Raw genomic sequence first — 16,691 nt, 5'->3', positions numbered from 1 at the left:
CAGTGTCAAAGAAAGCAGCCCGGACTCCCCCATCTTGCAGATATTTTACTAAATCAGATAATGAAGACATGGGAGGGGGTGCGCACCCAGGACCACAGGCTACTGGGCTTCCATTACTTCCCAGTCTCATAGAAGCCCCCTGGCTGTCCAGAGCCTCTGAAGCCCCCCGCCAGCCCAACTCTGACTTCTCTCCTCCCACCTCTCTTCCTTCTCAGCGGCATTTCTCCACACACCCTTTCAAGGCTCCGCTCCTCCCACGGCTCCTCCCTCTCTCCTCTCACGGCTCCTCCTCCCTCCCCTTTCCCGTCAGACTTGCCTCTGAGCGGAAACTGAAAGTGAAATAGGGAGCTGGCTACCCGCGTTGAGTCCCCTGTAAAGGTGAGTGAACCTCACTAAATCAAGGAACCCCTGCCCTCCTAGTGGACCTCTCCCCTGCCCCAGGGCTGCAGAGCCCCTTCCAACCAGTCTCCATCCTTGAGCCGGTCCCATTTGCCCCTTCTCCCACCGGGGATCCCTCAATCCAAGCCCCTCTGTGCTTCCGAGGCTGGTCTCCTAACCTGGAAGGAGGCTGGGGTATGGACATGACTGCTGCGGAGTTACCCAGAAGGGGTAGGGTTCCGGGCACTTGGGAGGAGACTGGGGTGTGGGACGTGACTGCGGAGTTACCCAGAAGGGGAAGGGTTCCGGCTGCCCCCTACTTGGGAGGAGGCTGGGGTGTGGACGTGACTATGGAGTTACCCAGAAAGAGAAGGGGCCTGGCTGCCCCATTGCTGGCACCTGAGCTGGGATGAGAGCTGGGTGCAGCTGAGAGAGCCAGCACTACTGCCTAGCCAGGAGCGTGGGGGAGATCTGCAATCCTGGAGACTCCCAGGTCCAAAAGTCCTCCAGAGGTGAGGGGCAGGCTGCTTAGGATGTTCAACCAGAAATGTATAGGCCTTCAAAATTACTCTTTGTCATAGAAGAAGTGATGTCAGGAACTAAACTAAGTTTGGAGCAGCTGAAAGAAGAGCCCAGGGAGTGCTGGCCACAGTTCCTGTTGCTCTGTGTGAATACATTCACATATACATGCTCATGTACATACATATACACCTGACTTTTGCCAATATTGGAATGATTAATGAAGATGTATTCAAAGCATGTGTAGTATCTCTGGCACATGGAAGGTACATGGTTAAAAGTAGCTATTTTATGACTAGTTTCTCAGCAACATGGAGGCCTGCTGGTACCAGAAAGAAGATGAATGGGCACTGAGGGTTTAAGCAGGAATGGACATGAGAGAACTGTCAGCTTTATGAGGTTCTTGCCAATTTTCACTCCCTCCTTTAGGGACTCAGTTTCTCCTTCTGTCCCAGTGGATCAATGGGCCAAACAGTGGAGGAGTTCTTGTTATTCAGAAGAATAAACTTATTAAACAAACTATTTGGTCCATGCAAAAGTAATACTGTTTTTGCCATTAATTATTTTTCCATTAATATTATGCCCTTTTTTTTTTTTTTTTGGAGATGGAGTCTCCCTCTGTTGCCTGTGCTGGAGTGCAGTGGCACCAACTCAGCTCACTGCAACCTCCACCTCCCAGGTTCAAGCAATTCTCCTGCCTCAGCCTCCTGAGTAGCTGGGATTACAGGCACCCACTACCACTCCCAACTATTTTTTGTATTTTTAGTAGAGACAGAGTTTCACCATGTTGGTCAGGCTGGTCTCAAACTCCTGACCTCAGGTGATCCACCCACCTCGACCTCCCAGAGTGCTGGGATTACAGGCGTGAGCCACCATTTTTATTTTTTTATTTTCCGTTTCATCATTTTGTTTTTCTTTTTTTAGTTTTAATTTTTCTGGGCATGTAGTAGGTATATTTATGGGCTACATGGAACATTTTGATACAGGTATACAGAGCCACCATTTTTATTTTTTTATTTTCCTTTGCATCATTTTGTTTTTCTTTCTCTAGTTTTAATTTTTCTGGGCACATAGTAGGTATATTTATAGGCTACATGGAATATTTTGATATAAGTATACAATGTGTAATAACCACATCAGGATAAATGGGGCATCTAGCACCTTAAGCATTGATCATCTGTGATAAACTATGCAATTATACTCTTTCAAATGTACAATTAAATTATTGACTATCGCCACCTGTTATGCTATCAAATACTAGATCTAATTCACTCCATTTTTGTACCCATTAACCATCCTACTTTTCCCCCAACACATCCTCCCTACTATTCTTCCCAGCCTCTGGTAACCATCTTTCTATTATCTAACTCCATGAGTTCAATTGTTTTGATTTTTAGCGCCTACAAATGAGAACATACAATGTTTGTCTTTCTGTGCCTGGCTTATTCCACTTAATGTAGTGACCTCCAGTTCCATTCATGTTGTTGTAAATGACAGGATCTCATATTTTATGGCTGAATAGTACTCCATTTTGTATATGTACCACATTTTATTTATCTATGTATCTGTTGATGGACACTTAGGTTGCCACCAAATCTTGGCTATTGTGAAACATACTGCAATAAACATGAGTGTGCAGATATCACTTTGATACAGTGATTTCCTTTCTTAGGGGTATATACCTAGCAGTGGGATTGCTGGATCATATGGTAACTCTATTTTCAGTTTTTTGAAGAACCTCCAAACTGTTCTCTGTAGTGATCGTACTAATTTACATTTCCACCAACAGCTTATGAGGGTTCCCTTTTCTCCACACCCTCACCAGCATTTGTTATAGCCTGTTGGATAAAAGACATTTTAACTGAGGTGAGATATCTCATTGTAGTTTTGATTTGCATTTTACTGATAATCAGTGATGTTGAGCAACTGTTCATATGCCTGTTTGTCATTTGTATGTCTTTTGAGAAATGTCTATTCAGATCTTTTGTCCATTTTTGAACCAGATTATTACATTTTTTTCCTATAGAGTTGTTTGAGCTCCTTACATATTCTGATTATTAATCCCTTGTCAAATGGATAGTTTGCAAATATTTACTCCCATTCTGTGGGTTGTCTCTTCACTTTGTGGATTATTTTCTTTGCTGTGCAGCAGGTTTTCAATTTGATGTGATCCTATTTGTCCAATTTTGCTTCGGTTGCCTATGCTTGTGGGACATTTAAATGAAATCTTTGCCCAGTCCAATGTCCTGGAGTGTTTCTCCAATGTTTTCTTGTAGTCCTTTCATAATTTGAGGTCTTAGATTTAAGTCTTTAATCCATTTTGATTTTATTTTTGTATATGGTGAGATAGGGGTATAGTTTCATTCTTCTGCATGTGGATATCCAGTTTTCCCAGCAGCATTTATTGAAGAGACTGTCCTATCCTGTCTGTTCTTGGCACCTTTGTTGAAAGTGAGCTCACTGTGGATGTCTGGATTTGTTTCTGGGTTTTTTACTCTGTTTTATTGGTCTATGTGTCTGTTTTTATGCCAGTACCATGCTGTTTGGGTTACTTTGGCTCTATAGTATAATTTGAAGTCAGGTAATGTGATTCCTCCAGTTTTGTTCTGTCTGCTCAGGATAGCTTTGACTATTCTGGGTCTTTTGTGTAAATTTTAGGATTTTTTTTCCTATTTTTGTGAAGAATGCCATTGGTATTTTGATAGGAATTATGTTGACTTTTTGTTTTTCTTACACAGACTTTCTCATGTTCTCTATTCCCTTTCTTCTCTCCCAGGCAGCCCCACAAAGGTCTCCACACTACTGCTTAACAGGAAGGGCACAGCTATGGCTTCAGCAGCACGCTTGACAATGATGTGGGAGGAGGTCACGTGCCCTATCTGCCTGGACCCCTTCGTGGAACCTGTGAGCATCGAATGTGGCCACAGCTTCTGTCAGGAATGCATCTCTGAGGTTGGGAGAAATGGGGGTGGTGTCTGTCCTGTGTGCCGGCAGCGCTTTCTGCTCAAGAATCTCCGCCCCAACCGACAGCTAGCCAACATGGTGGACAACCTTAGAGAAATCAGCCAGGATACCAAAGAGGGCACACAGGGGGAACGGTGTGCAGTGCATGGAGAGAGACTTCACCTGTTCTGTGAGAAAGATGGGAAGGCCCTTTGCTGGGTGTGTGCCCAATCACGGAAACACCGTGACCACCCCATGGTCCCTCTTGAGGAGGCTGCACAGGAGTACCAGGTGAGGCCTTAGTGACACAAACAGGAGGAAAGAAGATGGGCCCTGATGAGTGCTTTGTTTTCAGAGTGGGTAATGGGAAGGGAACACCTCTGTATCAGAGGAGTTAGAGAAAGGAAGAATTTACCTCTCTCCATGTCTAATGTAGGAGGAGAATTATAAGCTAAACCCAACCTTCTCATTCCCCAGGAGTGAGAGATATGCATGAGAAAATGCTCAAAGATTACCCACACCCTATTACTTGGTCTGTCTAGAGACTAATATGCTGTCTTTCTCTGCAGGAGAAGCTCCAGGTGGCATTAGGAGAATTGAGAAGAAAGCAGGAGTTGGCCGAGAAGTTAGAAGTGAACATTGCAATGAGGAGAGCGGACTGGAAGGCAAGAATGACAGACTTATGGGGATCTTAGGCTAGAAGGCTGGGCAGGGTCCAGGGTCCTTGACTCACAGGCTTAACTGTAGCTGTGCCTGTCTAAGGAGTGAGAGAGTTGGTCCGTTTCACTCTCCAGCAACCATCTGCCCTCTAGGTTTCCAGATAGAGGGGAATAAAAATGATGCAGGTTCAAAAGAGAGCTCCCCATTAGGCCTGAGGATCAAGAATCCCGGAAGACGGTGCTGAGAGGATCTAGCTATACCCTAAAGTTTCGAGCTCCTCTGCGTCCAGTCGCAGAGGGGTGATGGCATCAGCACCTGGGTGTCTGAGACAAATATCCTAAGAGAGAAACCCAACTGCTAGCTAAGTGTTTCAGGAAGTGACAAGGGCTATGAGGAATAAACTTAAGAAAACCATCAAGGCCCGAAGTAGGAATACCCGTCAGACCAGGTGGTTACTTGACAACGTCCAGATCTCTGGTCCAAAATATAATGAAGAATCAGTGTTTTGTTCTGCACTGATGATTTCCTAGGAGAGGTGGGTCATGTCAGGGATGAAAGGGGACGGGAAGGAGCCCAATAGATCCCAGAAGAGGAACATTTGGGATTGAGGTAGGGTGTGAGTCGGGTTGTGATGACAAAACACAGGAAAGGCAAAGAATGTCCCCAACCCCCCTTTCCCAGGACTTAGAGGTTGTGGCATGAGCATGGCTTTGTGAGGTTTTAGGAGGTAGGAACAGGTGTTTTTTTCTCAGTAACTCACTGAGACATGAAGACACAGTGGCACATTTGAGTGGTGACTGGGTTTGGAGGAGAGGTTGAAAAAAGTCCTCGATGCCATATATTCATGTAGCTGTGGTTGTGGGCCAGCTACAGTGTGCCCTCACCAAGTCCATTCCCCTCACCGTACCAGAAAACCTCACCCACCTACCTCCTAAGCAAAACTGCATGTGTGTATGTATGTGTTCCACCAGAGTGGAGTCTCCAGGGGATAGGAATAGGTACCAATACCTCCATTCCCAAAGCTTGGGAGATGTTCATAAAAACCACCTCTCTTTCCCTTGACACTAAAGAGAAAGGTGGAAACACAGAAATCTAGGATTCATGCAGAGTTTGTGCAACAAAAAAACTTCCTGGTTGAAGAAGAACAGAGGCAACTGCAGGAGCTGGAGAAGGATGAGTGGGAACAGCTGAGAATCCTGGGGGAGAAAGAGGCTGAGCTGGCCCAGCAGAGCGAGGCCCTGCAAGAGCTCATCTCAGAGCTGGAGCGAAGGCGGCACGGCTCAGCACTGGAACTGCTGCAGGTGAGACAGGGAGGTGTTCCCTCCTTCTTTTTATTATACTTTAAGTTCTGGGATACATGTGCAGAATGTGCAGGTGTGTTACATAGGTATACACATGCTATGGTGGTTGGCTACATCCATCACCCCATCATCTACATTAGGTATTTCTCCTAATGCTGTCAGGGAGGGGTTCCCTTCTAAGATTGAAGGAATAACTGAAAAAGGCCAGAGCTATCTGGAACTGCCATTTGAACAAATGGACACCTGGCCCCTGGAATGTTCTTAAATAAAGTGGAATTCAAACCCATGAATGGTTTGGGTTCAAGGCACAAATGGTGCAGATTTAGGAGGAAATATTCCATTCAGCAGTTAACAGAAATGGCCGTACCTGGTACCTGCTTTCCCTACACACTCAGTGTGAGACCTTGAGAGTTCCTTTATTATTGTGAGTACTCAGTTTCTCATGTGTTAAATGAGCATAATAATAGTACATGTCTCAAATGATTTTTTATGAGCATTAAATGATCAGATCCACTAACCTTCTTAGATGAGTGTCTGCCCATGGGTAAGTTTTAATAAATGTAGTATAACTAAAAACACCAAACTGAAAATTAAGACAGAGTAGCCAAGCCCTAGCCCTGCAACCAGTTCTCTCTGTAACTCTTGGTTGAGGGGTTTTCTGATCCTAGACATAATTTCTCTGTGAAACAAGAGAGAGGAAGTGGACTAAATAACAAGGGTTCTCGAACATTGAGTCATAAATGCATCTTTATACTTTCTGCTATTTCTGTGACCTTCCTAAATGATTTTAACATGTTATTTTTCTTTAAATCATCTCTTTTCTCTGAGCATTTTCTTAAAAAAAAAATTGTCTAGAGAAATAGCCAAAAAATCATGTGTAGACATGTTACAGATATATTTTTCTAATTTATTTTATAGCAATCATAATATTAACTGCAAATTCTTAAATAGCTCATATTAGCTGCCAGGCATTCAAGTAGGTGCTATTTTCTACATTTCATAGGTGTGAAAGCTAAGGTGCAGAGATATTAAGAGATTTAGTTAGGAACTAAAGCTAAATGGTTTGACAATGTTGACCCAAATAGTAAGAAGTAAAGATGAAAATAAGCACAGGACTTTTAAAAAGCTCAGCACATGCTGTACTTAGAATCATCTTGCACCAGTGATACGTTCGCCTCACTGTAGGAAACTATAGACTAGATGGTCTCACAAGTTCCTTCTGCTCTAACATTTTTTTTTTCTCTTACACTTTAAGTTCTGGGGCACATGTGCAGAATGCGCAGGTTTGTTGCATAGGTATACAAGTGCTATGGTGGTTTGCTGCACCTGTCAACCCATTATCTACATTAGGTACTTCTCCTAATGTTCTCCCTCCCCTACCCCCACCGCCACCCCCCAACAGGCCCCAGTCTGTGATGTTTCCCTCCCTGTGTGTTCTCATTGTTCAGCTCCCACTTCTGAGTGAGAACATAATGGTGTTTGGTTTTCTATTCTTGTGTCAGTTTGCTGAGAAAGATAGTCTCCAGCTTCATCCATGTCCCTGCAACGGACGTGAACTCATCCTTTTTTATGGCTGCATAGTATTCCATGGTGTATATGTGCCACATTTTCTTTATCCAGTCTATCATTCATGGGCATTTAGGTTGGTTCAAAGTCTTTACTATTGTGAACAGTGCCACAATAAACATACATGTGCATGTGTCTTTATAATAAAATGAGTTACAATCCTTTGGGTGTATACCCAGTAATGGGATTGCTGGATCAATGGTACTTCTAGTTCTAGATCTTTGAGGAATCACCACACTGTCTTCCACAATGGTTGAACTAATTTACACTCCTACCAACAGTGTAAAAGCATTACTATTTCTCCACATCCTCTCCAGCATCTGTGGTTTCCTGACTTTTTAATGATCGCATTTCTAACAGGTGTGAGATGGTATCTCACTGTGGTTTTGAGTTCCATTTCTCTAATGACTATTGATGATGAGCTTTTTTCATGTTTGCTGGCTGCATAAATAACTTTTGAGAAGAGTCTGTTCATATGCTTTGCCCAGTTTTTGATGGGGTTGCCTTTTTTTTTGTAAATTTAAGTTCATTGTAGATTCTGGATATTAGCCCTTTGTCAGATGGATAGATCACAAAAAAATTTCTCCTATTCCTTAGGTTGCCTGTTCACTCTCATGATAGTTTCTTTTATCATGCAGAAGTTCTTTTCTATTTTGGCTTTGTTGCCATTGCTTTTGGTTTTTTAGTCATAAATTCTTTGCCCATGCCTATGTCCTGATGATATTAACTAGGTTTTCTCCTAGGGTTTTTATGGTTTTAGGTCTTACGTTTAAGTCTGTAATCCACCTTGAGTTAATTTTTGTATAAGATGCAAGGAAGGGATCCAGTTTCAGGTTTCTGCATATGGCTAGCCAGTTTTCCCAACACCATATATTAAATAGGGAATCCTTTCCCCATTGCTTGTTTTTGTCAGGTTTGTCAAAGATCAGATGGTTGTAGATGTGTGGCATTATTTCTGAGGCCTCTATTCTAGTCCATTGATCTATATATCTGTTTTTGTACCAGTACCATGCTATTTTGGTTACTGAAGCCTTGTATAAAGTCAAGTAGCATGATACCTCCAGCTTTTTCTCTTTGCTAGGATTGTCTTGGCTATCTGGGCTCTTTTTTGGTTCCATATGAAATTTAAAGTCGTTTTTTCTAATTCTGTGAAGAAAGTTAATGTTAGCTTGATGGGGATAGCATTGAATCTATAAATTACTTTGGGCAGTATGGCCATTTTCACAGTATTGATTCTTCCTGTCCATGAGCATGGAAAATTTTTCTACATGTTTGTGTCCTCTCTTATTTCCTTGAGCAGTGGCTTGCAGTTCTCCTTGAAGAGGTCCTTCGCATTCCTTGTAAGTTGTATTCCTAGGTATTTTATTCTCTTTGTAGCAATTGGGAATGAGAGTTCACTCATGATTTGGCTGTTTGTCTGGTACTAGTGTATAGGAGTTCTTGTGAGTTTTGCACATTGATTTTGTATCCTGAGACTTTGCTAAAGTTGCTAATCAGCTTAAGGAGATTTTGGGCTGAGATGCTGGGGTTTTCTAAATATACAATCATGTCATCTGCAAACAGAGACAATTTGACTTCCTCTTTTCCTAACTGAATAACCCTTTATTTCCTTCTCTTGCCTGATTGCCCTGGCCAGAGCTTCTAATACTATGTTGAAAAGGAGTGTTGAGAGAGGCCATTCTTGTCTTGTGCCTGTTTTCAAAGGGAATGCTTTCTGTCTTTGCCCATTCAGTATGATATTGGCTGTGGTTTGTCACAAATAGCTCTTATTATTGTGAGATACATTCCATCAATACCTATTTATTGAGAGTTTTTAACATGAAGGGCTGTTGACTTTTGTTGAAGGCCTTTTCTGCATCTATTGAGATAATCATGTGGTTTTTGTCACTGGTTCTGTTTATGTGATGGGTTACATTTATTGATTTGCATATGTTGAACCAGCCTTGGATCCCAGGGATGAAGCCAACTTGATCGTGGTGGATAAGCTTTTTGATGTGCTGCAGGATATGGTTCGCCAGTATTTTATTGAGGATTTTTGCATTAATGTTCATCAGGGATATCAGCCTGAAATTTTATTTTTTGTTGTGTCTGCCAGGTTTTGGTATCAGGATGATGCTGACCTCATTAAATAAGTTAGGGAGAATTTCATCATTTTATATTGTTTGGAATAGTTTCAGAAGGAATGGTACCAGCTCCTCCTTGTACCTCTGTTAGAATTTGGCTGTGAATCCATCTGGTCCTGGACTTTTTTTGGTTCATAGGCAATTAATTACTGCCTCAATTTCAGAGTTGGTTGTTGGTCTGTTTAGGGATTTGACTTCTTCCTGCTTTAGTCTTGGGTGGGTGTATGTGTCCAGGAATTTATTCATTTTTCTAGATTTTTTTTGGTTTATTTGCAGAGAGGTGTTCATAGTATTCTCTGGTGGTAGTTTGTATTTCTCTGGGATTGGTGATGATATCCCTTTTATCATTTTTTTTTTGACATCTATTTTACTCTCTTTACTTCTTTATTAGCCTGGCTAGCAGTCTATCTATCTTGCTGATACTTTCAAAAAGCCAGCTCCTGGATTCACTGATTTTTTTTGAAGAGTTTTTGTGTCTCTATCTCCTTCAGTTCTGCTCTAATCTTAGTTATTTCTTGTCTTCAGGTTGCTTTTGAAATGTTTGCTTTTGCTTTTCTAGTTCTTTTCATCATGGTGTTAGGGTGTCAATTTTAGATCTTTCCTGCTTTCTCTTGTGGGCATTTAGTGCTATAAACTTCCCTCTACACACCACTTTAAATGTGTTTTAGAGATTCTGGCATGTTGTGTCTTTGTTCTCATTGGGATCAAAGAACACCTTTCTTAATTTCGTTATTTATCCAGTAGTCGTTCAGGAGCAGGTTGTTCAGTTTCCATGTAGTCCTGCAGTTTTGAGTGAGTTTCTTAATCCTGAGTTCTAATTTGATTGCACTGAGATCTAAGAGATTGTTATGATTTCCATTCTTTTACATTTGCTGAGGAGTGTTTTACTTCCAATTATATGGTCAATTTTAGAAAAAGTATGATGTGGTGCTGAGAAGAATGTATATTCTGTTGATTTGGGGTAGAGAGTTCTATAGATGTCTGTTAGGTCCACTTGGTCCAGAGGTTAGTTCAAGTCCTGGATACCCATGTTAATTTTCTGTCTCGTTGATCTAACATTGACAATGGGGTGGTAAAGGCTCCCACTATTATTGTGTGGGAATCTAAGGCTCTTTTTAGGTCATTAAGAACTTGCTTTACGTATCTGGGTGCTCCTGTATTGGGTGCATATATATTTAGGATAGTTAGCTGCTCTTGTTGCATTGATCCATTTACCATATGTAATGTTCTTGTCTCTTTTGATCTTTGTTGATTTAAAGTCTATTTTATCAGAGACTAGGATTGCAACCCCTCCTTTTTTTTTTATTTCACTTTCCATTTGCTTGGCAAATTTTCCTCCATCCCTTTATTTTGAGCCTATGTGTGTCTTTGCATGTAGATGGGTCTTCTGAATACAGCACACTGATGGGTCTTGACTTTTTATCCAATTATCCAGTCTCTGTCTTTGAATTGGGGCATTTAGCCCATCAACATTTAAGGTTAATATTGTTATGTGTGAATTTGATCTTGTCATTATGATACTAGCTGATTGTTTTTCCCATTAGTTGATGCAGTTTCTTCATAGCATCAGTGGTCTTTACAATTTGGTATGTTTTTACAGTGGCTGGTACCAGTTGTTTCTTTCCATGTTTAGTTCTTCCTTCAGGAGGCCTTCTAAAGCAGTCCTGGTGGCTGACAAAATCTCTAAGCATTTTCGTGTCCATAAAGGATTTTATTTCATCTTCGTTTAAGAAGTTTAGCTTGGCTGAATATTAAATTCTGGGTTGAAAATTCTTTCCTTTAAGAATGTTGAATATTGGCCCTCACTCTCTTCTGGCTTGTGGGGTTTCTGCAGAGAGATCCGCTGTTAGTCTGATGGACTTCCCTTTGTGGGTAACCTGACCTTTCTCTCTGGCTGCCCTTAACATTTTTTCCTTTATTTCAACCTTGGTGAATCTGATGACTGTGTGTCTTGGTGTTCCTCTTCTCAAGGAGTATCTTTGTGGTGGTCTCTGTATTTCCTGAATATGAATGTTGGCCTGCCTTGTTAGGTTGGGGAAGTTCTCCTGAATAATATCCTGAAGAGTGTTTTCCAACTTGGTTCAATTCTCCCCATCACTTTCAGGTATACCAATCAAACAGATTTGGTCACTTCACATAGTCCCATATTTCTTGGAGGCTTTATTTCCTTTTACTCTTTTTTCTCTAATCTTGTCTTCTCACTTTAATTCACTGAGTTGGTGTGTCTCTGATATCTTTTCTTCTGCTTGATTAATTCAGCTATTGATATTTGTATATGCTTCACAAAGTTCTCTTGCTCTGTTTTTCAGCTTCATCAGGTCATTTATATTCTTCTCTAAACTGGTTATTATAGCCAGCAATTCCTCTAACCTTTATCCAAGGTTCTTAGCTTCCTTGCATTGGGTTAGAACATGCTCCTTTAGCTCAGAGGAGTTTATTACCCTCCTTCTGAAGCCTGCTTCTGCCAATTCTTCAAACTTATTCTCCATCCAGTTTTGTTCCCTTGCTGGTGAGGAGCTGTGATCCTTTAGAGGAGAAGAGACATTCTGTTTTTTGGAATTTTCAGCCTTTTTGCCTTGGTTTCTCCCCATCTTCCTGAATATATCTACCTTTGGTCTTTGAAGTCAGTGACCTTCTAATGGGTTCTCTGAGTGGATGTTCTTGTTGTTGATGTTAATACTATTCCTTTGTGTGTGTTAGTTCTCCTTCTAATAGGCCCCTCTGCTGAAGGTATGTTGGAGTTTGCTGGAGGTCCACTCCAGACCCTGTTCACCTGGGTATCACCAGCAGAGGCTGCAGAACAGCAAAGATTGCTGCCTGTTCCTTCCTCTGGTAGCTTTGTCCCAGAAGGGTACCCCACCAGATGCCAGCCAGAGCTCTCATGTATGAAGTGTCTGTCAGCCCCCACTGGGAGCTGTCTCCCAGTCAGGATACATGAGGTCAGGGACCCACTGGAGGAGGCAGTCAGTCCCTTTTCAGAGCTCGAACGCTGTGCTGGGAGGTCCATTGCTCTCTTCAGAGCTGTCAGGAAAGGATATTTAAGTCTGCTGAAGCTGCAACCACAAGAGCCCCTCCCCCCAGGTGCTCTGTCCCAGGGAGATGGGGGTTTTATGTATAAGTCCCTGACTGGGGCTGCCGCCCTTTTTTTCAGAGATGCCCTGCCCAGAGAGGAGAGGCACTCTGGCCACAGAAGCCTTGCTGAGGTACAGTGCACTCTGCCCAATTCACACTTCCCAGCAGCTTTGTTTACACTGTGAGGTAAAACTGCCCATTCAAGCCTCAGTAATGGCAGATGCCCCGTCCCCCCACCAACCTCAATCATTTCAGGTCAAGCTCAGGCTCCTGTGCTAGCAGCAAGAATTCCAAACCAGTGGATCTGTGCTTGCTGGGCTCTGTGGGGGTGGGTCCCACCAAGCCAGACCATGGCTTCCTGGCTTCAGCCCCCTTTTTAGGGAGTGAATGGTTCTGTCTCACTGGCATTCCAGGTGCCACTGGGATATGGGAAAAAAGCTCCTGTGGCTAGTTCAGTGTCTGCCCAAATGGCCGCCCAGTTTCGTGCTTGAAACCCAGAGACCTGGTGGCATAGGCACCAGAGGGTATCTCCTGATCTGCGGCTTGTAAAGACCATGGGAAAAGCACAGTACCTGGGCTGGATGCACGGTACAGTCCCTAATGGCTTCCCTTGGCTAGGAGAGGGAGTTCCCCAACTTCTTGTACTTCCTGGGTGAGGCGATGCCCCACTCTGCTTTGTCTTGCCCTCCATCAGCTGCACCCACTGCCCAACCAGTCTTAATGAGATGAGCTGGGTACCTCAGTTGGAAATGCAGAAATCACCCACCTTCTGCATTGATCTCACTGGGAGCTGCAGACTGGAGCTGTTCCTATTCAGCCATCTTGCCAGCAATGTCTGCTCTAACATTCTGCAGTCCTTTTCCCACACCTGTTCACTGTCCCTCAGAGTGGTCATGAGCCATTTCTTTCTGGTTTGTGCAAAAAACCTAACCATATTGGGTTGACTTGGTGGACTCTCTTCTGTCCAACATCGAACCAGGCTTTTGAACACACTTTTGACAGAGTCTAGGAGCCTGCTAGCTCCTATGTAATGGTTCCAAACCCCTACAACAAAAATATTCTCAGTGATTTCGTTTCACATACAGGAAGGGACAACATTAAGTACAGGAGGGAGCTTTAACTAACCAACCTTTCCTTCCCAATAAATGCTGGCCCACAAGTGGAATAGAGCAATTTGTAGACACGTAAACTTGGCCTTTCTCTGCCTATGATTGTCTCTGGGCTTAAGCCAAGCTGGGCTATTTGCCCTCTCTGCCCTCCTTTCTTTCTCCCCTGGAAAAAAAATTATATATATATATATATATATATATATATATATATATATATATATAAAATTTTGTATAATATATAAAAATTTTGTATAATATATAAAAATCTGATCTTTGAGTCAGAGTCCTTAAGCTGATAATCCTTCCCTAGCTGTAGGTCACATTCATGTTGGGCTTCTGGTTACCTCACAAGCATCCACATATCCATTCTGCTTCAAGCTGCTCAGAATCATCTTTGGGGCCTTGGCTGAGAGGAAGGAGAGGAAAATGCCCCAGGGACCACAGGTGAATCACATCACCCACAGGGCTAACATCTCAGTGGTGAACCAGCAATCCAGAACTTACTCTCTGTCTCTTCTCTCCTCAGGAGGTGATAACTGTCCTGGAAAGGTAAGGAAGGACCTTACCTTTTCTTTGTTAGAAGGGGGACAGCAGAAAGCATATATGCCTATGACAAAGGTTACTGAATTAGAAATACATGCACTGAAGTTTTCCCCATCTGGCTCCCTATTCTGAAAGACTTCGTCCTCTATAAAATATTTTCTGGTCTCAGAAAGCTAATAAATGGACATCTTAGTTGGTGACTGCTCATTAGTAGTTGGATCATAACATCTTCACACAATAAAGTCCTGACAAACAGGGAAATTCTGGGAAGTTCTGGGTCTTCCCAGAATTCAGGCTACTGGGACACGGCCTGCTGGGACTCTTTCTCAGTGGAATCTAACCAGTTACCTGCCAGAAAGGTCATAAGTAAGACCCACAGTGTGGGCAAGATTCCTTGAGGTTCCTTGCAGAAATGATTCAGCCTGTCTCATATGGCTTGCCAATAAAATGAAATTGACTGCATTTGCCTGGTGACCTCAGGCTTGGAGAGGAGAGATAGACTGTCCAAATGCTGCAGAGCCTTCTATAACCAGGAATTCCTGGATAGTAACTAAATCCTGCATTGTTTGCCTCTCACATCTACCCCTGGAGACTGAACACCAGAAGTGTTTGTAAATTTGAGTTGAATTAAATTATCAGAATCTTCCACAATGGAGGTTATTGTGTTAGAGTTTGGGATAGGATTAGGAGACAGGAGTCTCAAACTCTCTTTCCCCCAGGAGTGAGTCCTGGAACCTGAAGGACCTGGATATTGTCTCTCCAGAAATCAGGAGTGTGTGCCACGTGCCAGGGCTGAAGAAGATGCTGAGGACATGTGCAGGTGAGGCAAGCTCTAGGAGTTTTGTGGAGGAAAATGGGGGTACAGAGTAGATCCCCAGGGTCAGGGAGCCTGGATGGCAACTTGGAGGAGAGATTGCAGGTCAGAGCAGGTGGAGCAGAGACAGAGGTAGGGAAGATGGTTTCTTCAAAGGTCAGGGCCAAGGCCAGAGCTGGCCGCTGGTCATTTTCTCACACAGGGAGGTTGACCCCTCATGCTTGCCCTAGAGTTTACACAAAATCCTCCCACCACAGGCACAGAGTTACTGACTCTTCCCATGCAAGGCCTGACTGTGGTCCTCTCTCTGCAGTCCACATCACTCTGGATCCAGACACAGCCAATCCCTGGCTCATACTTTCAGAAGATCGGAGACAAGTGAGGCTTGGAGAGACCCAGCAGAACATACCTGGAAATGAAGAGAGATTTGATAGTTATCCTATGGTCCTGGGTGCCCAGCACTTCCACTCTGGAAAACATTACTGGGAGGTAGATGTGACAGGAAAGGAGGCCTGGGACCTGGGTGTCTGCAGAGACTCCGTGCGCAGGAAGGGGCACTTTTTGCTCAGTTCCAAGAGTGGCTTCTGGACAATTTGGTTGTGGAACAAACAAAAATATGAGGCTGGCACTGACCCCCAGACTCCCCTCCACCTTAAGGTACCTCCATGCCAAGTTGGGATTTTCCTGGACTATGAGGCCGGCGTGGTCTCCTTCTACAACATCACTGATCATGGCTCCCTCATCTACACCTTCACTGAATGTGCCTTTACAGGACCTCTGCGGCCCTTCTTCAGTCCTGGTTTCAATGACAGAGGAAGAAACCAAGCCCCTCTAACCCTCTGTCCACTGATTATTGGATCTCAAGGATCCACCAACTATTGATGGCTTTCTCTGGACACTGCCACTTTCCCTATTGGCACTGCTTCTCAGCCACAAACCTGCCTCTTTTTCCCATGAACTCTGAACCACCTGCTGTCCATGTTCTCAGTAAATGACCAGTGACAACATCAAAGTTCCTGGAGTTCTCTGTCCCTGCAAGGTCAAGGCCTGCTTTCCATGTTCTTCTAGACAACTGGCCAACTCCTGTGCAGAGGCATCAGGATCCCAGCAAGCAAGCTTTAGCAGGGAAGTCACTTCAAAATCAACATTCCTGCCCGGGATGACTTTGGGATTCCCTGCAGTGAAGCAGCCTCCTTATATTTGGCCCAAACTCACATTTTGATCAACCAAAAACATGTTTCTGCCTTCTTTATGGGACTTAAGTTTTGTTTTCTCCTCTCCATCTCTACACTGTTGCTTTTGGTCAGATCTCTATTATATATTGTATGGTTTGCAAAAGGGCTTCCTAAAAATAAAATAAAACTGTGCCTCAGTCTATCCCATTTAGTCCTTGTTCCTTAATCCTGAAATACTTGATAACTCTGAATATGATTAATAATGATGTGTTTTTAACATTGCATGTGTTCTTCTTGCCTGGACTGTCCCCTCTTTATTCGAAATGTTTGATCTTGGACTGAAGACCCAGGTCAAGAGTCTTCTGTAATTCCCCATCACAGCCATTGTGGTGATAGAAGGCCATTTGGGCTCTGATCACTGCCCAAGGGGATATTATGAAATACAAAGTTCTCCTGAGGCTGGGGTAGCTCTGTGGACCTCTGCATCT

The 16,691-nt window shown here is 43.3% G+C and overlaps 1 protein-coding gene across 2 annotated transcripts; it reads left to right on the top strand.

Moving 5' to 3' along the window:
• The first annotated feature begins 308 nt into the window (after nucleotides 1-308).
• Nucleotides 309-16,405, top strand: TRIM21 (tripartite motif containing 21). 2 transcript variants are annotated; one of them, XM_054241981.2, is made up of 8 exons: nucleotides 309-378; nucleotides 2,687-2,763; nucleotides 3,674-4,131; nucleotides 4,410-4,505; nucleotides 5,571-5,801; nucleotides 14,198-14,220; nucleotides 14,934-15,034; nucleotides 15,342-16,405. In XM_054241981.2, exons 3-8 carry the CDS (start codon nucleotides 3,724-3,726, stop codon nucleotides 15,908-15,910), a joined length of 1,428 nt encoding a protein of 475 aa, XP_054097956.1. In that variant the 5' UTR covers nucleotides 309-378; nucleotides 2,687-2,763; nucleotides 3,674-3,723; the 3' UTR covers nucleotides 15,911-16,405. The 2 variants fall into 2 exon arrangements, with proteins under 2 accessions (XP_054097956.1, XP_002754899.1); XM_002754853.5 differs by lacking the exon at nucleotides 2,687-2,763.
• The last annotated feature ends 286 nt before the right edge of the window (nucleotides 16,406-16,691 follow it).

This window comes from Callithrix jacchus, chromosome 10 (assembly GCF_049354715.1).
Source record: "Callithrix jacchus isolate 240 chromosome 10, calJac240_pri, whole genome shotgun sequence".
Lineage (NCBI taxonomy): Eukaryota > Metazoa > Chordata > Mammalia > Primates > Cebidae > Callithrix > Callithrix jacchus.
The sequence above is the reverse complement of the archived record's forward strand: the minus strand, read 5'-3'. Positions and strand labels throughout refer to the sequence as shown.

Coding starts and splice junctions, on each gene's coding strand:
- TRIM21 (XM_002754853.5), top strand. CDS start 3,724: ATGGCTTCAGCAGCACGCTTGACAATGATGTGGGAGGAGGTCACGTGC. Junction 5,802..14,197: donor CAGCACTGGAACTGCTGCAG/GTGAGACAGGGA, acceptor TTCTCTCCTCAG/GAGGTGATAACTGTCCTGGA. Junction 15,035..15,341: donor GATGCTGAGGACATGTGCAG/GTGAGGCAAGCT, acceptor CTCTCTCTGCAG/TCCACATCACTCTGGATCCA.